The following is a 16,424-nucleotide window of genomic DNA, read 5'->3' as shown; positions in this document are numbered from 1 at the left end:
TTGTTTTTGTGGCTGTCTGATGACCTGGACCAAAATAATACATCCAATGACCCCAGAGGCTGCCACACTGCAAAAATAATGTAATTTGATACTGCTTTAACTGGCATGGCTCCATCCTGTGGGCTCCTGGGATCTGTAGTTTGTTGTGACACCAGAACTCTCTGACAAAGAAGGTTAAATATCTCACACAACTACAAATCCCAGAATCCCATAACATTGAACCATGGCAGTTAAAGCAGTATCAAACAATATTAAATATGCAGTGTAGATCTAGCCTCAGTCACACTGCACAATTATACCACTATTATGCCAGTTTCCATCCTATGGAATCCTGGGTTTCATAGTTTGATGAGGCATTTGGATGCTGTGGCAGAGAATTATAAATGCTCCTCCCAAAACTGCCACTCCCAGGATTCCATAGGACACAACCATGGTGCTATAACCCTGTAACATGAATTGTCCTTGGGCTTTGTAGCATAAGTCTCTGCATGTAGAGTTACACATTAATTGTGCGATCCAACCTTTGTGCTGAATGGCAATCAAAGCACCAAACATGCAGCTGGATGTACAACCAAATGCACATGTGTATGTATCCATGTTCAATCTCCATTCATGTGCAATGCACAATGCACATCCCACATCCATGCAACTCCTCTTCTGCCAACTTAAACTGAATGTGAAATTCCATAGCAGACAAAAATACCCAACCACTTCTGTAGGGGAATTCACACACACATAACACCAGCACAGTATAGTGGTTTAAGTTTTGAAATATGGATCTGGAGACCAGGGTTCCAATCTTGGCTCAGCCATGAAAACCCACTTAGTGACTTTGGACAAGTGACACTCTCTCAGCCTCAAAGGATGGCAATGGCAAACCCACTCTGAATAAATCTTGTCAACAAAACCCCATGAAAACAACAACACACCAGCAGGATTCTGGCCACATTTTAATTGTCATTGGGTAACTTTGAAGGACCTGCTCCCTGCTCTTTGAAACAGGAATTGTCATCTTAAAAGTAGGGGATATGGCTAACTCAGATTGATGTATATTTGCAATATATCACCATATATTGGCATCCTTACTGTGAAAGGTAGTTTTAACTGGATGTTGTATTTCCTTTTATTGGTGCATGTGTTTAAATCTTGTTTTAATTTATTAAGCCTTTATTAATTGTAGACATTTGTACTATTTTATTGTAAGCCACCTAGAGTCCCAGTCATGGTGAAAAGGGAGGATATAAATTGAATGAATGATTGAATGAATATAATATATGAAATGTAACATCTCACATTGTTGCCAGATGTCTCCTTGATAAATTGCAGCCACCAGTCTGAACAGAATGGTTATTTCTTCAATTTAATTTTATTTATTTATGGGATTTATGCTCTGTTCTTTAGATTGTGGAGTCTTGTGGTGGCTAATGTTAGGTTAAAATGATAAAGCAACAGTGACAAAATATCAGTCACCTTTTTTTAAGGGAGGTAAAAAGAATAGATGAAAATAGAAAACACTGTAGAAATGTGATGTGTGTGTGTGTGTGTGGGTGGGTGTGTGTGTGTTTGTAGGGTGGTTTTTAGCTGATTGTTTTTTGTGAGCTACCTTAGGTCCTACTCCAGGAGAAAAGTGGCAGATAAATAAATAAATAAGAAAATAAGAAAAAGCATGGGGACAAAGAGGCCTAGGTGAACAAAAAGATGTCTTGGTGCCCCAAACAGGGACTGCATCTGCACTGCTGAAATAATGCAGTTTCACGTCACTTTAACTGTCATGACTCAATGCTGTGGAATCCTGGGATTTGTTATTTATTGTGGAACCAGAACTCAGAGAGAGAAAGCTAAATAGCTCACAAAGCTACACCGAGACACATTCTGTGCCATATTGACACAGAAAACAGCTTATTTTGTATAAGAGACAGACTTTTCTGTGCAGAATTTTTTTTAAAAGATTTGTTTATCTCAGAATAAGTCTGAAGTTATTTTCTGTGCAGAGTTTCCCATGCAGAAAATCTTGATTTCTGCAAATACTGTATATATAAATGAATAACTCACGCAAACAACAGTTTCAACCTATTCTACAGAAACATTGTTTTCTGTACATAAATTGCTATCTCCTGTGAAAAAAAATGTTAATTTCCTGTTCAGAAAATGTCACGTCAGAATTTTGCACAGAAGTCCTGAACTGTGAACAGTCTTTGACAACTGTGTGGTTTTTGAAAACTTTTCTTGCAATGCAAGGAAAATTTCTAAAATGATTCATTGCTTCGTTCAAGAATAAAATTAGCAAAGAATTATATTCCAGTGCTGAAGCTAATCCAAAAAACCTCCTGAAGTTGGTCCACAAATCAATATATTGCAAAGTCCTTTTTTTAAAAAAAAAAAAATGCTTTAAATCTTGAAGATTTAACTACTCTGGGCAACTACTACAATCCTCCTGAACAGCAGTAGCAAATGTAATAAAATTATTCTGAGAAGCAACAGGCAGAGATTGTAAAATCATTCACTCTCCCACCTGTTTCTTTTCTTGCCTCTTCCTATGATTGGTTTGTGTTTGGGTTCATCTATACTGTAGAAATAATGCAGCTTGACTCCACTTTAAGTGCTGTAACTCCATCTCATGGAATCCTGGGATTTGTAGTTTTACAAGGTCTTTAGCCTTCTCTGCCAAAGATTGCTAGTGCTTGATGAAACTACAAATGCCAGGATTCTGTAGAATGGAGCCATAACAGTTAAAGTGGTGTCAAACTGCATTATTTATACAGTGTAGATGCACACTTTGACTTCTGCTGTCCATATTGCTTTTAAGACAGTTATTGAATTTGCAACTTATACTTTTAGATATTGGTAATTTCAGAAGTTTATGATTTAATTATTGTGGTTTTAACTATTTGTTTTTATGTAAGATTGCTTTTTGAAACTCTTATGAGATCCCATCCCATCCCTCCTCCCCTCTCCCCTCTGCTGAGTTAATGGAGGACAAATGGCTTTTGCACTTGGAACTTCATTTGCAGAGAAAAATCAGAACATTTTAAAAACAGATGAAAAAGTGAGATAACAGAGAATTAATTGGGACTTTCCCTGCCAAATTGGTATGACTGGAGACTATGTCTTTCATTTTCAGGAATCCCACCTACATTCTCATCCGGTCCTAAGGTTATAAGCAAGAATATGAGAATGATAGCTGCTTCTCCTCCCCTCCTTCTTGTGCATTTTTAAAAACAGAATCATCAAAATGCTACATTATGTTTGTGTCATGTAAATCTAGCCAGTGTTGTTTAGTGGTTTGATCGTTGGACTATGACCCTGGAGGCCGGGGTTCAAATCATAGCTTGGCCATGGAAACCCACGGGGTGACCTTGGCCAAGTCATATTCTCTCAGCCTCAGAGGATAGCAATGGAAAACCCCTTCAGAAGAAACTAGCCAATTAGTTTGCCTTATTAGAGTTGCCATTAGTCAGAAATAACTTGAAAGTAGACAACAGCAACAACAACCGTGTAAATCTGAACTCGTGCTGTTATCCAGTGGTTGTGATACATCACCCTTCCTCTGCTTACACTTCTGGAACTATGTTTATGCAACCGTAAACTGAATACAACCAATGCATAATGGTCCCAAAATCAAAAGTACATGTGGAAGGGAACTTACCCATGTGCACATATAACAAAAACTGGATTCCATCCTATGTATTTTTGGACACAATACTAATGAACGGAGAGAAGCCACATCATAGTCTGGGATTTCTCACAAGCCTGAGCAGTTCAGAGAAGAAATGCACTCTGTGGAGGCTTCCATATGGCTCTATTGCCAAGGTAGCACAACAAAATCATTTTACAGTGTTGGGGAACCTGGAGGGCATTCAGTTTGTCAAATATTCTGCCACAATAAGAGCAAGAAAACAATCTGTCCAAGTAGTTAGTAAACTAAAAATTTATATAAAGCTCTTCCTGATGTACTAGTTTATGAAATACAGGGAAGAGTTTATCTGGAGTTTTGAAATGATGTATTTGAATTATGCAGTCCAAAGAAAATTAACACCTAACCTACCCATGAAGCAGAATGAAGTGGTAGCATGGCATGTGGAACTTTTAAGCAGAGAAACAGGAGTCATTTTTAATGACTACAATGAATCTCAAGGCAATGGGGATATATTTGGGAACAGACAGAGCTAAAACATTTAGGGAGCCTTTTTTTAAAAAAAAAAGAATCAGGAGCGTGAAATCCGAAATGCTACTACTGACCCAACCATCTCATTTTATTGCCAATATTGACCTGTCCATGACCCATCATTTTATTCAGTGCCATACTGCTTTTCTAAACTTTTTACCCTGGAGGAACTCTTGAAATAATTTTCAGATCTCTGGGAACCCCTGCATAAGAATTATATCTACAGCTCAAAATATGTTTGTTTTTTAAATCTCTTACAAAACACCTAGCAACCTCTAGTTAAGAAACCTTGGTGTGTGTGTGTGTGTGTGTGTGCGTGTGTGTGTGTGTGTGTGTGTGTATAAAATGGCTCCAAGAGTGTCTAAGTACAAGGGTGCATCTACACAATGATGCAGTTTGACACCATTTTTAACTGCCCTGGCTCCATCCTACAGAATCCCGAGATTTATAGTTTTCTGAGGCACCAATAAATACCCTCTAGCAGAGAAGGCTAAAGACCTTGTAAAGACCCTGAATTCCATAAAATGCAGTGACAGCACTTCAAGTGATATCAAACTGCATTATTTCTGTAGTGTAGATGCACCCCAAGACTCAGAGGTTAGCAAAGTGACTTTGGGAGACTATGGCCCAGTCCAGACAGATGGGAAAGGATGCCCTCGTCATGTGCGAGGGCGGTGCTTCTAGATGCCCCTCACACGTGAGAAGGGCATCAAGATGGTGGTGCCCTGTACAGACGGGTGCACCATTGGTGCACTGCAACGTCGTAATGGTGATGCAAGAAGAAACCACTTTTTGCGGGTTCTTTTTGGTCCACGGGGAAGTCCCATGGTCTGGAGGCTACGGCTTCCCCACAGACCAAAACTAGGCACCGGGAGACAGTCCTTTTTGGACGGTCTGTCCCGTGCCTATAATTCCTAGAATTTCCACTGCCAAGATGGGCAGCATCTGTGCTTACTGCAGGGATTGTAGAACTTGGGAAAAACAATAACTTTTCTAAACTCTACTGAGGTTCCCACTATCATCTTTCTTCCCAACCCTTGTAGGTTTTGATTTCTTAACGAAACAAGAATTGCCAATTCTGTTTCTTTCCAAAATGGTTTTTAAAGGCATTAAAAAAAGAAAACGAAACAGTGTACACAGAGAACAGCAACAGCCAAAACCTTCCAGCAGTGCTAGTCTGAACTAATCTGACACCAGCCTCTCTCCCCTGTCATGTTTCAAAGTGGAGCGCAAGGAGACAATGTTGTACATTCTTTGGCAATCGGCAGATCAGATAGAAGACGCAAGCAATACAACAAGGATGTGTAATCTGACATGATTAGACAAGGCTCTTTAGGAACAGAACATTCATAATTGAGACAAAAGAAAAGAGTATTAATAACACTTTCCTAACGCGGCAGTTAGCCATTTTATATTTCCTTTCTTTAATCTTAGTGTTTTTCAACAAATCATGGGATTTAATAGCGTGTTTTGGCAGATTAGAGGATTTATGGCCCAGATGTTTTTTGTTCTAAAAATGGATTAGGGTGTAAAGTTTGCTGGAATCCATGGAACATGTTGAGGCAAGCCGGTCATTTTGCGTGTGATTAGTGCCAGCCTTCTGTCTCACAGCCCCTCCATCTGTTACAATTCACCAATGGATCTGGTTAGATTTAGCCTCATGTCACAAACAGAAGCCCCTTTTCCGGGCAATTTCATATTGTCGTTTTCAGGGCTTGAAACAAAATGCCGCGTTGATGCCCTAGTTTAAAAGATACAGAGAAAAGCAACCAAGGGTATGGGAGAGAGGCAGTTTTGAGAAATGATTAATATTAGTTCCTTTCACCTAGATCCAAGGTCTGAGAGGCTTCACTCCTACCAGTCTTGGAAGCTGTAAATGCACACCAGATCCTAATAAATATAATCTATGAGGACAGGCTAAAGCTGTTGCAGGGGAGACAGAGGGAAGCCCCAAGGTGACATGTTTAAAGTTAAACAACATTAGGGGATGCTTGTAGTGGCTTTTAAAAGCAATGGTTTCAACTGCTATTGCAGCCAAAGCCTAGGCTGTGTTGTGTATATGTGTTTGCAAGCATGTGCCCTTTAGCCAAGGAGGGAACATCTGAACTGGTATTAACAGATCAGGAATCAGTCTAAAGTCTGTGGCTTGGTGCATTTCTAAATGGCATGTGGTGTGGGGAGGGGTGTGTATGTGTGTGTTTGTGTGTGTGTCAGTCAGAGGCTGACATTCTGTGGCAAAGCTTTATGTGCTCAGCGGCCATAGCTCATAGCAAAGTGACACCACCTGTGCTTTATTAAGGTATTTGTGAGGCTGGAGGAAGGGGTGCAAGATATTCTTATGTCCCCCCTCCACCATTGCTGCAATTAATAAGCCTGCCTATCTACTCAAGGAAATGTAATTATGTTTCCACAATTTACTGTACAGCTTTTTAATATATATATTTAATGCGCTGCTGCAGGAATACAAATGCACAGTGTTCAGTACAGGACTGACCTAATTCCTATCCAGCAGATTTGCGCTCTGAATGGCCCAAGTAGGATAAGTGTTGTATGGGTCACAAAGGGGGCTGAGGTGTTTGATAACCAAAGAAAAGATCTTTTCCCTTTACCTGATCTGGAATTTGTTGTTGTTGTTGCAAGCCTTAAAGTTATTTCCGACTTAGGTTTGCCTTAGGGTCTCCCTATCATAGGGTTTTCTTGGCAGGTTTCTTCAGGGAGGGTTGTCATTGCCATCCTCTGAGGCTGAGAGAGTATAACATGCCCAAGGTCACCCAGTGGGTTTCCAGGGCTGAGCCAGGGTTTGAACCCTGGTCTCCCAGTGTCCTAGTCAAATGCACAAATCATTATCTTTTCCTCCAAATTGTTTCCTTGGTGGCCAGTTTAATGAACTTTAGAGTCACAGTGAAAAAGGTTTTTGTAGGAGCTCACAAATCTATTTATTTATTTATTGGATTTTTATCCCACCTTTATCCCAAAATAGGACCCAAGAATTTGTGTGCACAGTTTTCTGCTGCTGCCTTCAAGTATTGTCAGTTACATTTTGCTAGTTCAACTTGCTGCTTAAATGTAATTTGTATTGTTTGTAAGGCTATATTACTGCAGAAATAAAGCAAGTTTGACACCACTTTAACTGTCATGGCTTCATCCTGTGAAATCATGGGATTTGTAGTTTGGTGAGGTATTCAGCTTGATCTGTCAGAGAGCTCTGGTCCCTCACCAAACTACAAAGCCTATGATTCCACAGCATGGAGCCATGATAGTTAAACTGGTATCAAACCATTTTATTTTTGTAGTGTGGATACACCCTTACTGAGTTCTGAAAAAAAGCTTCGATATAGGATTTTAGCTTTCTCCTTCGAAAGGGCTTTCCTGATGGAAGGTACAGCCACTCAGTGGGTGGGGATAAGACCTGTATGACAGTTCACTCAGCAATTTCCCCAACGTTCTGTGTAGCGTTTTTTGGAGGAGCTGCTATGACAAGGAAGGGGGGACTGTAGGACCGAACAGACAGGCCAAAATAAAGCTGCTTCGAGTCACTTTGGAGGTATGCTGTTTAAACAACACACGGGGCTTAAGAGGCCAGAAGCTTAGGACCGGAGCGTGGCTTTGACGTGGCTTCTGGCTTCTTAGGACACATGCAACATTTAAACAGCATGCCTCCAAAGTGACCCAAAGCAGCTTTATTTTGGCCTGTCTGGACAGGCCCTATACATCCACTTCTAGTTGCATGTATATAAATCTGGGATCCAACCTGTTTTTAAAAATGTTAATGTTGCAGCACCAAGGAGAGCTCCAATTGCTTAACTTGCTCCAGGAAAGGTTTGAAATTTCTAGTGCATTGATTCCCAAACTCTGGTCCTCCAGTTGTTTTGCACTTCAGCTTCCAGAATCCTCAACCATCTTGGCCAATGGTGTAGGATTCTGGGAACCAAAGTCTAAAACACCTGGAAGGACATAGTTTGGGAATCAATGTTTTAGTGCCTTCTCAGCCAAAGCCTTCTTTCAGGCTCCACTTACTCCCTTGGTACACAGAAGGCCTTGAAGGGGCAGACCTTTTGACTGTGCTCTGTCATTCCTGCATTTACTCATTGCTTTAATGGGTGCTGAAACACTTTAAGGCAAGTCTGCAGGGGGCCTCTGTGTACTCAGAGGTAGTTTTGCCAGTTCCTTCTAAAATGTAGCCTACTGCACCTGGTATTTGTTGGCGGTCTCCCATCCAAATACTCACCAAGGATGACCCTGTGTAGCTTCCAAGATCAAACAGGGTCTGCTGCCTTTAGGATATTTATGCCCTCTGTAGCACCTTAAAGAATAACAAAATCATTACAACCTAAACATTCATGAACTAAAGTCAACTTTGCTGGTTAGAAACAGTAAAGTACAGTATTCATTATTACAATCCATACACCCATCAATACAAGCAAATAACAGACAAAAATGTACACTATCAGATAAGATACAATGTAACATTCCATAAACAGAATAAAATTGTAAAGTCAACTTTGCAATGTGCATAGTGTTTTAAACAGACACACACAAACATGCACACACCTGTGCAAAAACAGAAGTGTGGATTTTTTAAAAAAAGTTGAATGATACTGAAGACATGAAATTCCAAAAGTGCTATTAGGAACAATGAAATGCAAAAGGGGAGCATAGGATATGACCACAAAGCACTCATTGCAAATCTGCCATTCTAGCCACTAGATCACACTGTGTCTACCTTCTGTTGGGACCAATGAGACCATGACCGAAACATAAACACAGATATTTGTGGTACACACTGAGCAGGCACTCAGCCCAAACATCAAAATTAAAACAGAGACATCTGGATTCAAAATCCTAGACACTCTCCTGAGCTAGAAATTCCTGATGCCAGAGACTGCATTCCCCAGTTTGAGTGCCAAGATAGACAGACAGACAGTAGCTAACTGCTGTGGGGTTTAGAACAAAAGCTGTAATGCTTTTTTTAATCAACCTTTGAAGCTTTGCCCCTAAAAGGCTTTGATTGCTTAGATTTATTTATTTTATCTATTTAGTTTCCTTACTATTGAGAAAAATGGGAAAGATTTATGTTTAAAAGGAAAACAGTAGCTAACCGCTGCAGGGCTTAGAACAATAACTATAACTATTTTTTAAAGTAATGTTTGAAACTCTGCTCTTACAGGGCCTTGACCCTATATGAAATATAATTTTGAACCCTGATTCTCTATAGGTAAAATAGTTGTGGCTCCCTGGCACAATTAGAGATGCTGAATATCTAACATGGCCCTCAGCAATTCTGTGCGTGTATGTGTGTGCATTTGCATGTGCATGAAGCAGTAGGCAATGTGTACTATTGTTCTTGAATAGGGAAAGATTTAACATGCTCAGACTAATAACACTCACAGATAATGTAACCTTCATTTTAGTATTTTGATGAAGAATGAAATACAAACGTGACAGTCCGTGCAACATGAAGACCCATCCCTGAACACTTCCAAGGCACCAAATATGAGTTGGCTTAATGTCCAACATCCATTAGAGAAGGCATCTGAATATTTTGATGATAATCGCTTATAAAGATCCCTGGTAACCTTGCTTCTGTTTGTCTCCCTGGTCCCTTTCACCCTCTTTCTAGATATCCTTTCCTCTATCACGTCGTCAGGTTACTTAAATGATCATGATGCTGTTACCAAGGCAATCCAAGAGGCCCGGCAGATGAAAGAACAGCTACGGCGGGAACAACAGGTGTTGGATGGGAAGGTTGCTGTTACAAACAACCTGGGTCTGAATAACTGCAGGACAGACAAGGTCAGTTCCCAAGACTTCACTTTGGTTAGCTACTGGCAGTTCAGTTCCAATTGTTGTGTCACAGTTTCCCACTGTATGTTCCAGCATTTGGTTTTCATGTGTGGAAACACCGAAGAGAACACCAGGGAACACTTTATTTACATCTTCCACCACTTCTGGATTAATTATTTTACAGCCTAGGCCCAAACTTGGTTGGAGACTCACCAGGGAAATAGTCTGTGAGTTTCTCTAGAGTTCTTGTAGGACCATTTAGCATGTATGCAATAGCAAAGCTCAGTTTGTTTTCAAATATATACCCAAAAAATAGCTACATCATTGCAAACACAGGTTGGTCATAGTGCCACATTACAATATTAACTGTGCACTAACATCCACTTAGATCGGTACCGTAAAAAAGTAATACTGTATGTGTAAATGGCTCATATATTTGCACCAGATTCCATTAAATTATCAGTAATGCATCTATGGCAGATATTGACTTTATCATGCTGGATATCAACACTATTTCTCAGATGTTACTGAACAGATAGCTGCTTAACAGATGGGTAGTGTGACTAATATAAACCATCTCTGGATATTTCAGAAGCATTCAGGGTTGAAAGGATGAGAAGAGTACACTTGTGAACATAATACAGTGGTCCTTGGGATCTGCTAGAATTTGGTTCCAGGACATTCCATGGATACCAAAATCTGTGGATTCACAAGTCTTGTTATATATAATGGCATAGTAAAATAGTGTCCCTGTGCAGTTGGCCTTCCATATCAGCAAGCTAGCTGTTCATGGTTTTCACTGCCTGTAGCTAGCCCCACCCCATATAAATCAGTGGCAGTTTGTACACGCAATTGCACTAACATGGACATGTGTACGTCACTGTCCATAGACATATATGTACTTGAGATTTCATGATATTTTGTATCTGGGGTGGGGGTGTGGGCAGGAACCAAATCCCCACTGATATAGAGAGTCAGTTGTATAAAATGGCAAAATCAAGGTTTTGCTTTTTAGAATTTAAAAAATATATTTTCAAGTCATGAATGGATGCAGAATTTGTGGATACAAAGGGTGACTGTATTTGTGAATATTGCAATTATCCAATCTCTATGAATGTTGCCACGAGAAGAAAAATATATTTTAAATGTTAGACATTGAACAAAAGCATCGGTTTTCTTTCCATTTCATGCCATGAGCTTGACTAAATCATTCCATCTAATAGCATACATGAGTGTTAGCGCCCATCCCTTTACAAGCAAAATGGGATGGGAATATTCCTCAAACCTGGTAGTAGTTTCTACCACAGTAAAGGAACTCCTTGAGTATGCAAAGGGTTATATTTTGCCAGCAAAAACTGTTTTATTCAGGCAGATTTTGGAGAATTTATTGGTTGTGAGAAAGAGGTTGTTATTGGCTTGGTGTTGCACTTTTTTATTGCTCTACATTTATTTCAAGTGTGATGCAACATTTGTTTAATTTTTTATTAGGAATTCTTTATAAGGAAGAATTTATTTATTAGGAACAACTTCAGTGCAAGTATTGAGAGAAAGACAGGATATTGATGAAATACATAAATAAGTGGCTTAAAATTCAAATATAAAGATTTTTGATGTCTTGATTGGGATCTACATAATATTAGTATATAAATTGAGGGGGGGAGAGAAAACAGGATGTAGTAGAAGAAGAAAAATGAATTAACCTTGTTATAGAGTAGGTATCCTGAAACCTGGTAAAGATTTTGGACTGGAGAATGTGTACCAAGATGTTTAAATGGGAGCTATTGGGGTGGGGGTGGTCGATGGGGTGGGGGGGGGTAGATGGAGTCTGCTTCCACCAGTCCAATGTATGCACCTGAAGAAGAATCCAACCCAGTTGCCTGATTTTAAAAAAAATAAATAAATAGCAACTGAAAGCCAAACTGGAGAGTTTAAGGCAGGACAGCAACAAGCAAGAAATTGGCTGGAATCCTCTTGTTTAGACACCCTTAAAGTAGAGCCACTGAATCAGTTGTTGAGTGGTAAGTCAACACATAGGACAATCCCATTAATTAAGTGGATCCAAACTAGTTGGGACTAACAATAGGATCTGGATGGGTGAGGGAAGCCTTTCCCCCATACCCTTATTCTGAGTCCCTCTTGAGTGAATATTTTCCCCAAGATAGGGAAAGTTGACTTTCATTGACTTCTTTCCCAGAGTCAATTGTAGCTTTAGATGGGCAATATTCATCAGGAATGTGGCACTGGGAGGAAAGTCCCAAACCTGTGTTGCAGTCCCAAACCTGATTAACTTTCTCTGCTCTCTTCTGTAGCTGCTTCTTAAATTTTAAAAATGAGTTGTGCTAATGGCCACTATGCAATCAATACTATATCTAGCTTGGTCTCTTAATAATTTTTGAACAAAAATAAAGACTATGTTTCTTCCCTCTACTAGATTACTTTGGTCTAGTTGGCTGTTTCTTGCCCACTCATATCTTTACCTGTCTGATGGCAGATGCTGGCTTCTGTTTTAGGGGTGTGCTGAATTCACTGTGGGATTTCTTCCACATTTTAAAGGAGCTATCCAAGGTGGCAACACAATTACTTTAAAATCTAGGATAAGCCCCAGATCTGATTCACTGCATCACTGACTTGAAAGCCACCAACCAGTTGTGATGAAAAACCCATACAGGCTACTCCAAGTGCATTGGAGCAAGGTCAGAAGAAAAATAACAGAAGGAGGTGCTTGAACTGCCGATATGGAGTTTTACAATTGATATTTGGACTCCCTTTATTAATCTGGATTGTCTGGAAACCAGAACCTATTAGGAGTGGCTTAAAGTGCTGGGTATGCTTAGCTTGGAAAAGAGAATATTGAGAGGTGTTACAATAGCGATCTTTAAATATATAGATGGATGTCATGTAGAAGCTTATTTTCTGCTGCTCCAGAGTCTAGAATCTGAGCCAATGGATTCAAATTACAAGAAAAGATATCTCACCTAAACATTAGAAAGAGTTTAATTTTGAGTGCTGTTTGACAGTAGGATTTGGAGGGTGGTGGACCATACTCCTTTCAAGACCTTTCACAGAAGATGAATGTCCACCTCTCATGAGAACTGTAGTTGTACATTCCTGCACAACCAGACTGGACCATATCGCTCTTGCAATCCCTTCTACCTCTATGAGCCTGTGATCTTTCTTCTACAGTATTCAGCTGTGACAGCTTCTTCCTTTTTTTAAAAAAAAAAAGTCCACCCTGGGACTTAAAGATGGTAAGGAATAAAGCCCCATTAAGCCCTTTTGGAAGAGGGAAGAGGAGGCATAACAAGAAGTTTAATTCTCCATTTCAAGCTGTCAATATATATTATGCCAGGGTGATCCTTGAAATATCTGGGTCCAAGTGGAAAATCCTGCTTTTTCAGAAATGCTTACATGTGTAGGGGAGATGAGCTGGATTTGAAAATCATATTGAGGTTTCTCCAGGAGCCAAAGCTTTTACTGATATCGAAGCTAAGCTTCCAGTGATGGAGCTTCATGAAGCTATCACACATGTCCTGTAACCATTGCAGGTTTTCTCTTCCAAGTCATGTTAGATGACTCAGCTGGGGAGGGGGAGAAAAGGGGGAGACACCATTGAATCAAGACAGATGTATTTATGGAATTTGCTACCGCAGGATGGCTACTAGCTTAAATAGGTTTTCAAAGGAGATTAGACAAATTCTTGAAGGATAAGCCTATCAGTGGCTTCTAGAGATGGGTGAGGGATCATTCAGTTCACATTTCAATATGAATTCACCCAGTTTGCACTTCCTGAACCTAAATATGAACTGGAAGGCAGTTTGCTCTCTGAATCTGAACATTTTCAACAGTTCAACAAAATGAAAAATGAAAAATGGTGTAGGAAATAGCCACTCATTCTCATGGTGGAGAAAATTTTTGAACCCAGGCCTGAAACAGTTAATTAAATTCCAACAAAGATAATTCTTCTGTATGAAGGGACAGCATATTGGAAGCCGTTGATTTTCTGTATTTCCTCCCTGTGACTCCCTTGCTGCATTTTCACAGTACTGGCTTTTCCTGCCCCTTGCTGAGTGTGTGAATAGACTTACTGCTGCCTTTCCCCGCCACTTTCTGAACATTGGAAATGGAGGTCTGTCAGCTGGGAAGGGGGGAAAATCCTATATGCACACTTATAATAAAATACCATATCTGTAACATGAGTCTAAAGTTGAGACTTGAGGCTCATACATGCTATGTGGTTTCTGTTTCATTGTTCTCTGTTTGAAGTGCATCTTAAATTGAATAAATGGGAGAGGGAATGGTTAGATGGCATTGGAGAATGGGCATCAATTTGATGTGAGCATCATTTAGGCATCCATCAGCTTTATTGAGCAGAATCAGTGAACTTGTGGAAGTTCATTGAACTATCCCCATCATGTACCCACTCCTTTTTGGGTATATTCCTTAATTATCTATCATCTTTCAGTCTATTGCCTATCAACTGTCTGTCTGCCTTTGGAGAAGTTTCAAGGCTCATTCCAGATATTTTTCTCCAAAGTGGAGACTACAAGAATGCTCCCATCCCATTCCACATGTACAAACAAACCCATCAGGCAGCCAAAACTTTGTGTGCTGGGATAGATTCTCTCTGGTTCATCCTGCCAACTGCTACCTGGAGTGATCTTGCTTAACAAAAAAATCCTGGGGTGGAATTGGATTTAGAACCAAGCTAAAGGAGCTACTTATTTTTCTACTTTGATGTTTTGCAGCAATGAGCTAGATTTGAGTTCTATTTTTTTTTTTTTTTTTGCCTATAACAGCCATGACTCTTAACTCACTATTTTTCAGTGAATTACTGTAATTCACTGTTTTCAGTGTAACAAAAAGAGATGGTCTGTAATTCACTATGGATGTATATGTTCCGACTCAGTCTGAGCAATGGGAGGAGGAAGAAAAAGACTAATCAGGAATAGCTACCTTGTGATCCAGCCAAAAGGCTTGCCCTTAATAACCTTTGCATTTTTGTCATAATTCCAAAGGCATAATGTCTGAATTGGACACCGGGGGGAACCAGAGAACATTTCCCTATATTGTCCAATGGTGTAATAATGCCAGAAATGGTAAACTGTTAATAGTAAGTAACTTAGTGAGTTGCCTTTCTAGACTATAGTAATAGTAACAAATAGTGTGACCTGTTGGGTTATCAGAATGAGTAAGCAGCATGGTCTAATGGTTTGATTGTTGGCCTAGGACTCTGAGAGACTAGGCTCCAGATCCCAAGCTCAACCATGGAAACCACTCAGACTTAGACTCTCCCAGCCTCAGAGGAATACGAAGGCAAAATCTGCTCTGAACAAATTTTGCCTATATATTATATTCACACATTTGCCTCATGGTCACCATATATCACAAATAACTTAAGACACAAAGGAACACCAGCAGCAACTACAACTGGGTCTTATTATATATTAACATTTTAAGTTCTGAGGTCCAGAGTCCTGTTTCTCACAGTGGCTAACCAAATACCATTGAGAGGCCTTGCCCAAAAACTCAAAATAAAAGCCACACTCACTCAACTCACATTTAAAATAGTTCTCATGTAGCACAGTACAGTCAGACCCCGTATTATATACAGGAACTATTCCAGGACCCTTCATGTAATTACATTCGCATATAATCTAGAATGCTATTTTTCTTACCTGCATCGCTGGGCGCAGCCATCTGAAGGCCTCGCCCAGCGATGCAAACGGCAAAAGGAGCTCCATTTCGGAGCTCCTTTTGGCAGGTTACAGACTCCGTGCATCCTAGGGTTAGGAAGGGGCATGCTAGGGTTAGGAAGGGTTGCCCCTTCCTAACCGGCCCCGTTCCCAACACACGCAGAGCGCGTCCTAAATGGCAGCGCCCATCCACATGGGCGCTACCATATTTATGTTGTGTACGCTATGCATCCAGACGTGGCACGGCGGAAGTGATGCCGCGAGTGTGCGCCTCGTGCCTCACGGCGCCACTTCCGGGGGCCAAAAAGGAGCGCTGTTTCAGTGCTCCTTTTTCACTGCGGCCGGAAGCCTTGCAGTCTGGCCACTGGAGCTTCCCGCCACAGCTAATGGCGATGGTGGGAGAACGGCCGCTTGAGGGTGGTCTGTAACACACCTTTGCAGCCAGGGAAGGGGCGCACTATGCGCCCTTGCGCGGCATGACAACGTCACGTCCGCGCTGTCCCGTATAGAGGCAGCGCGGTCATGACGTCGTAATGGTGGCGGCCGTGTGGAATGGCCGCTGACATTTTGTGCGCGCTCCGCGCGTGCTAGTATTAGGGGCATCTGGAAAGGATGCCCCTTTCTAACCCTAGCACACGCGGAGCGCGCACTTTTAGGCCCGTTTGTAACGGGACTAAATTGCTTATGTGTCAAAGCAACTTTCTCAAAGTAATCTACTTTTCTCTGATGTGGTTCCCATATCTTTCTATCTAATCTTACTCTGTTTGGTACATGGCTTTGTG

The 16,424-nt window shown here is 40.6% G+C and overlaps 1 protein-coding gene across 7 annotated transcripts in view; it reads left to right on the top strand.

The window, feature by feature from the left end:
* The window catches only part of SOX5 (SRY-box transcription factor 5), a 454,554-nt gene that overhangs the window by 385,156 nt on the left and 52,974 nt on the right, over positions 1–16,424 (top strand). For all 7 annotated transcript variants that reach the window (XM_089527613.1, XM_089527612.1, XM_089527609.1 and 4 more), the window contains one exon: positions 9,786–9,958. In XM_089527613.1, coding sequence (XP_089383739.1) covers positions 9,786–9,958 — 173 coding nt within the window. The remainder of the gene's footprint in view (positions 1–9,785; positions 9,959–16,424) is intronic.

The sequence above is a fragment of the Sceloporus occidentalis genome, unplaced genomic scaffold (genome assembly GCF_023333645.1).
Source record: "Sceloporus occidentalis isolate IW3139 unplaced genomic scaffold, rSceOcc1.0.p SCAF_5, whole genome shotgun sequence".
NCBI lineage: Eukaryota > Metazoa > Chordata > Lepidosauria > Squamata > Phrynosomatidae > Sceloporus > Sceloporus occidentalis.
This window is presented reverse-complemented; position numbering and strand designations above follow the sequence as displayed.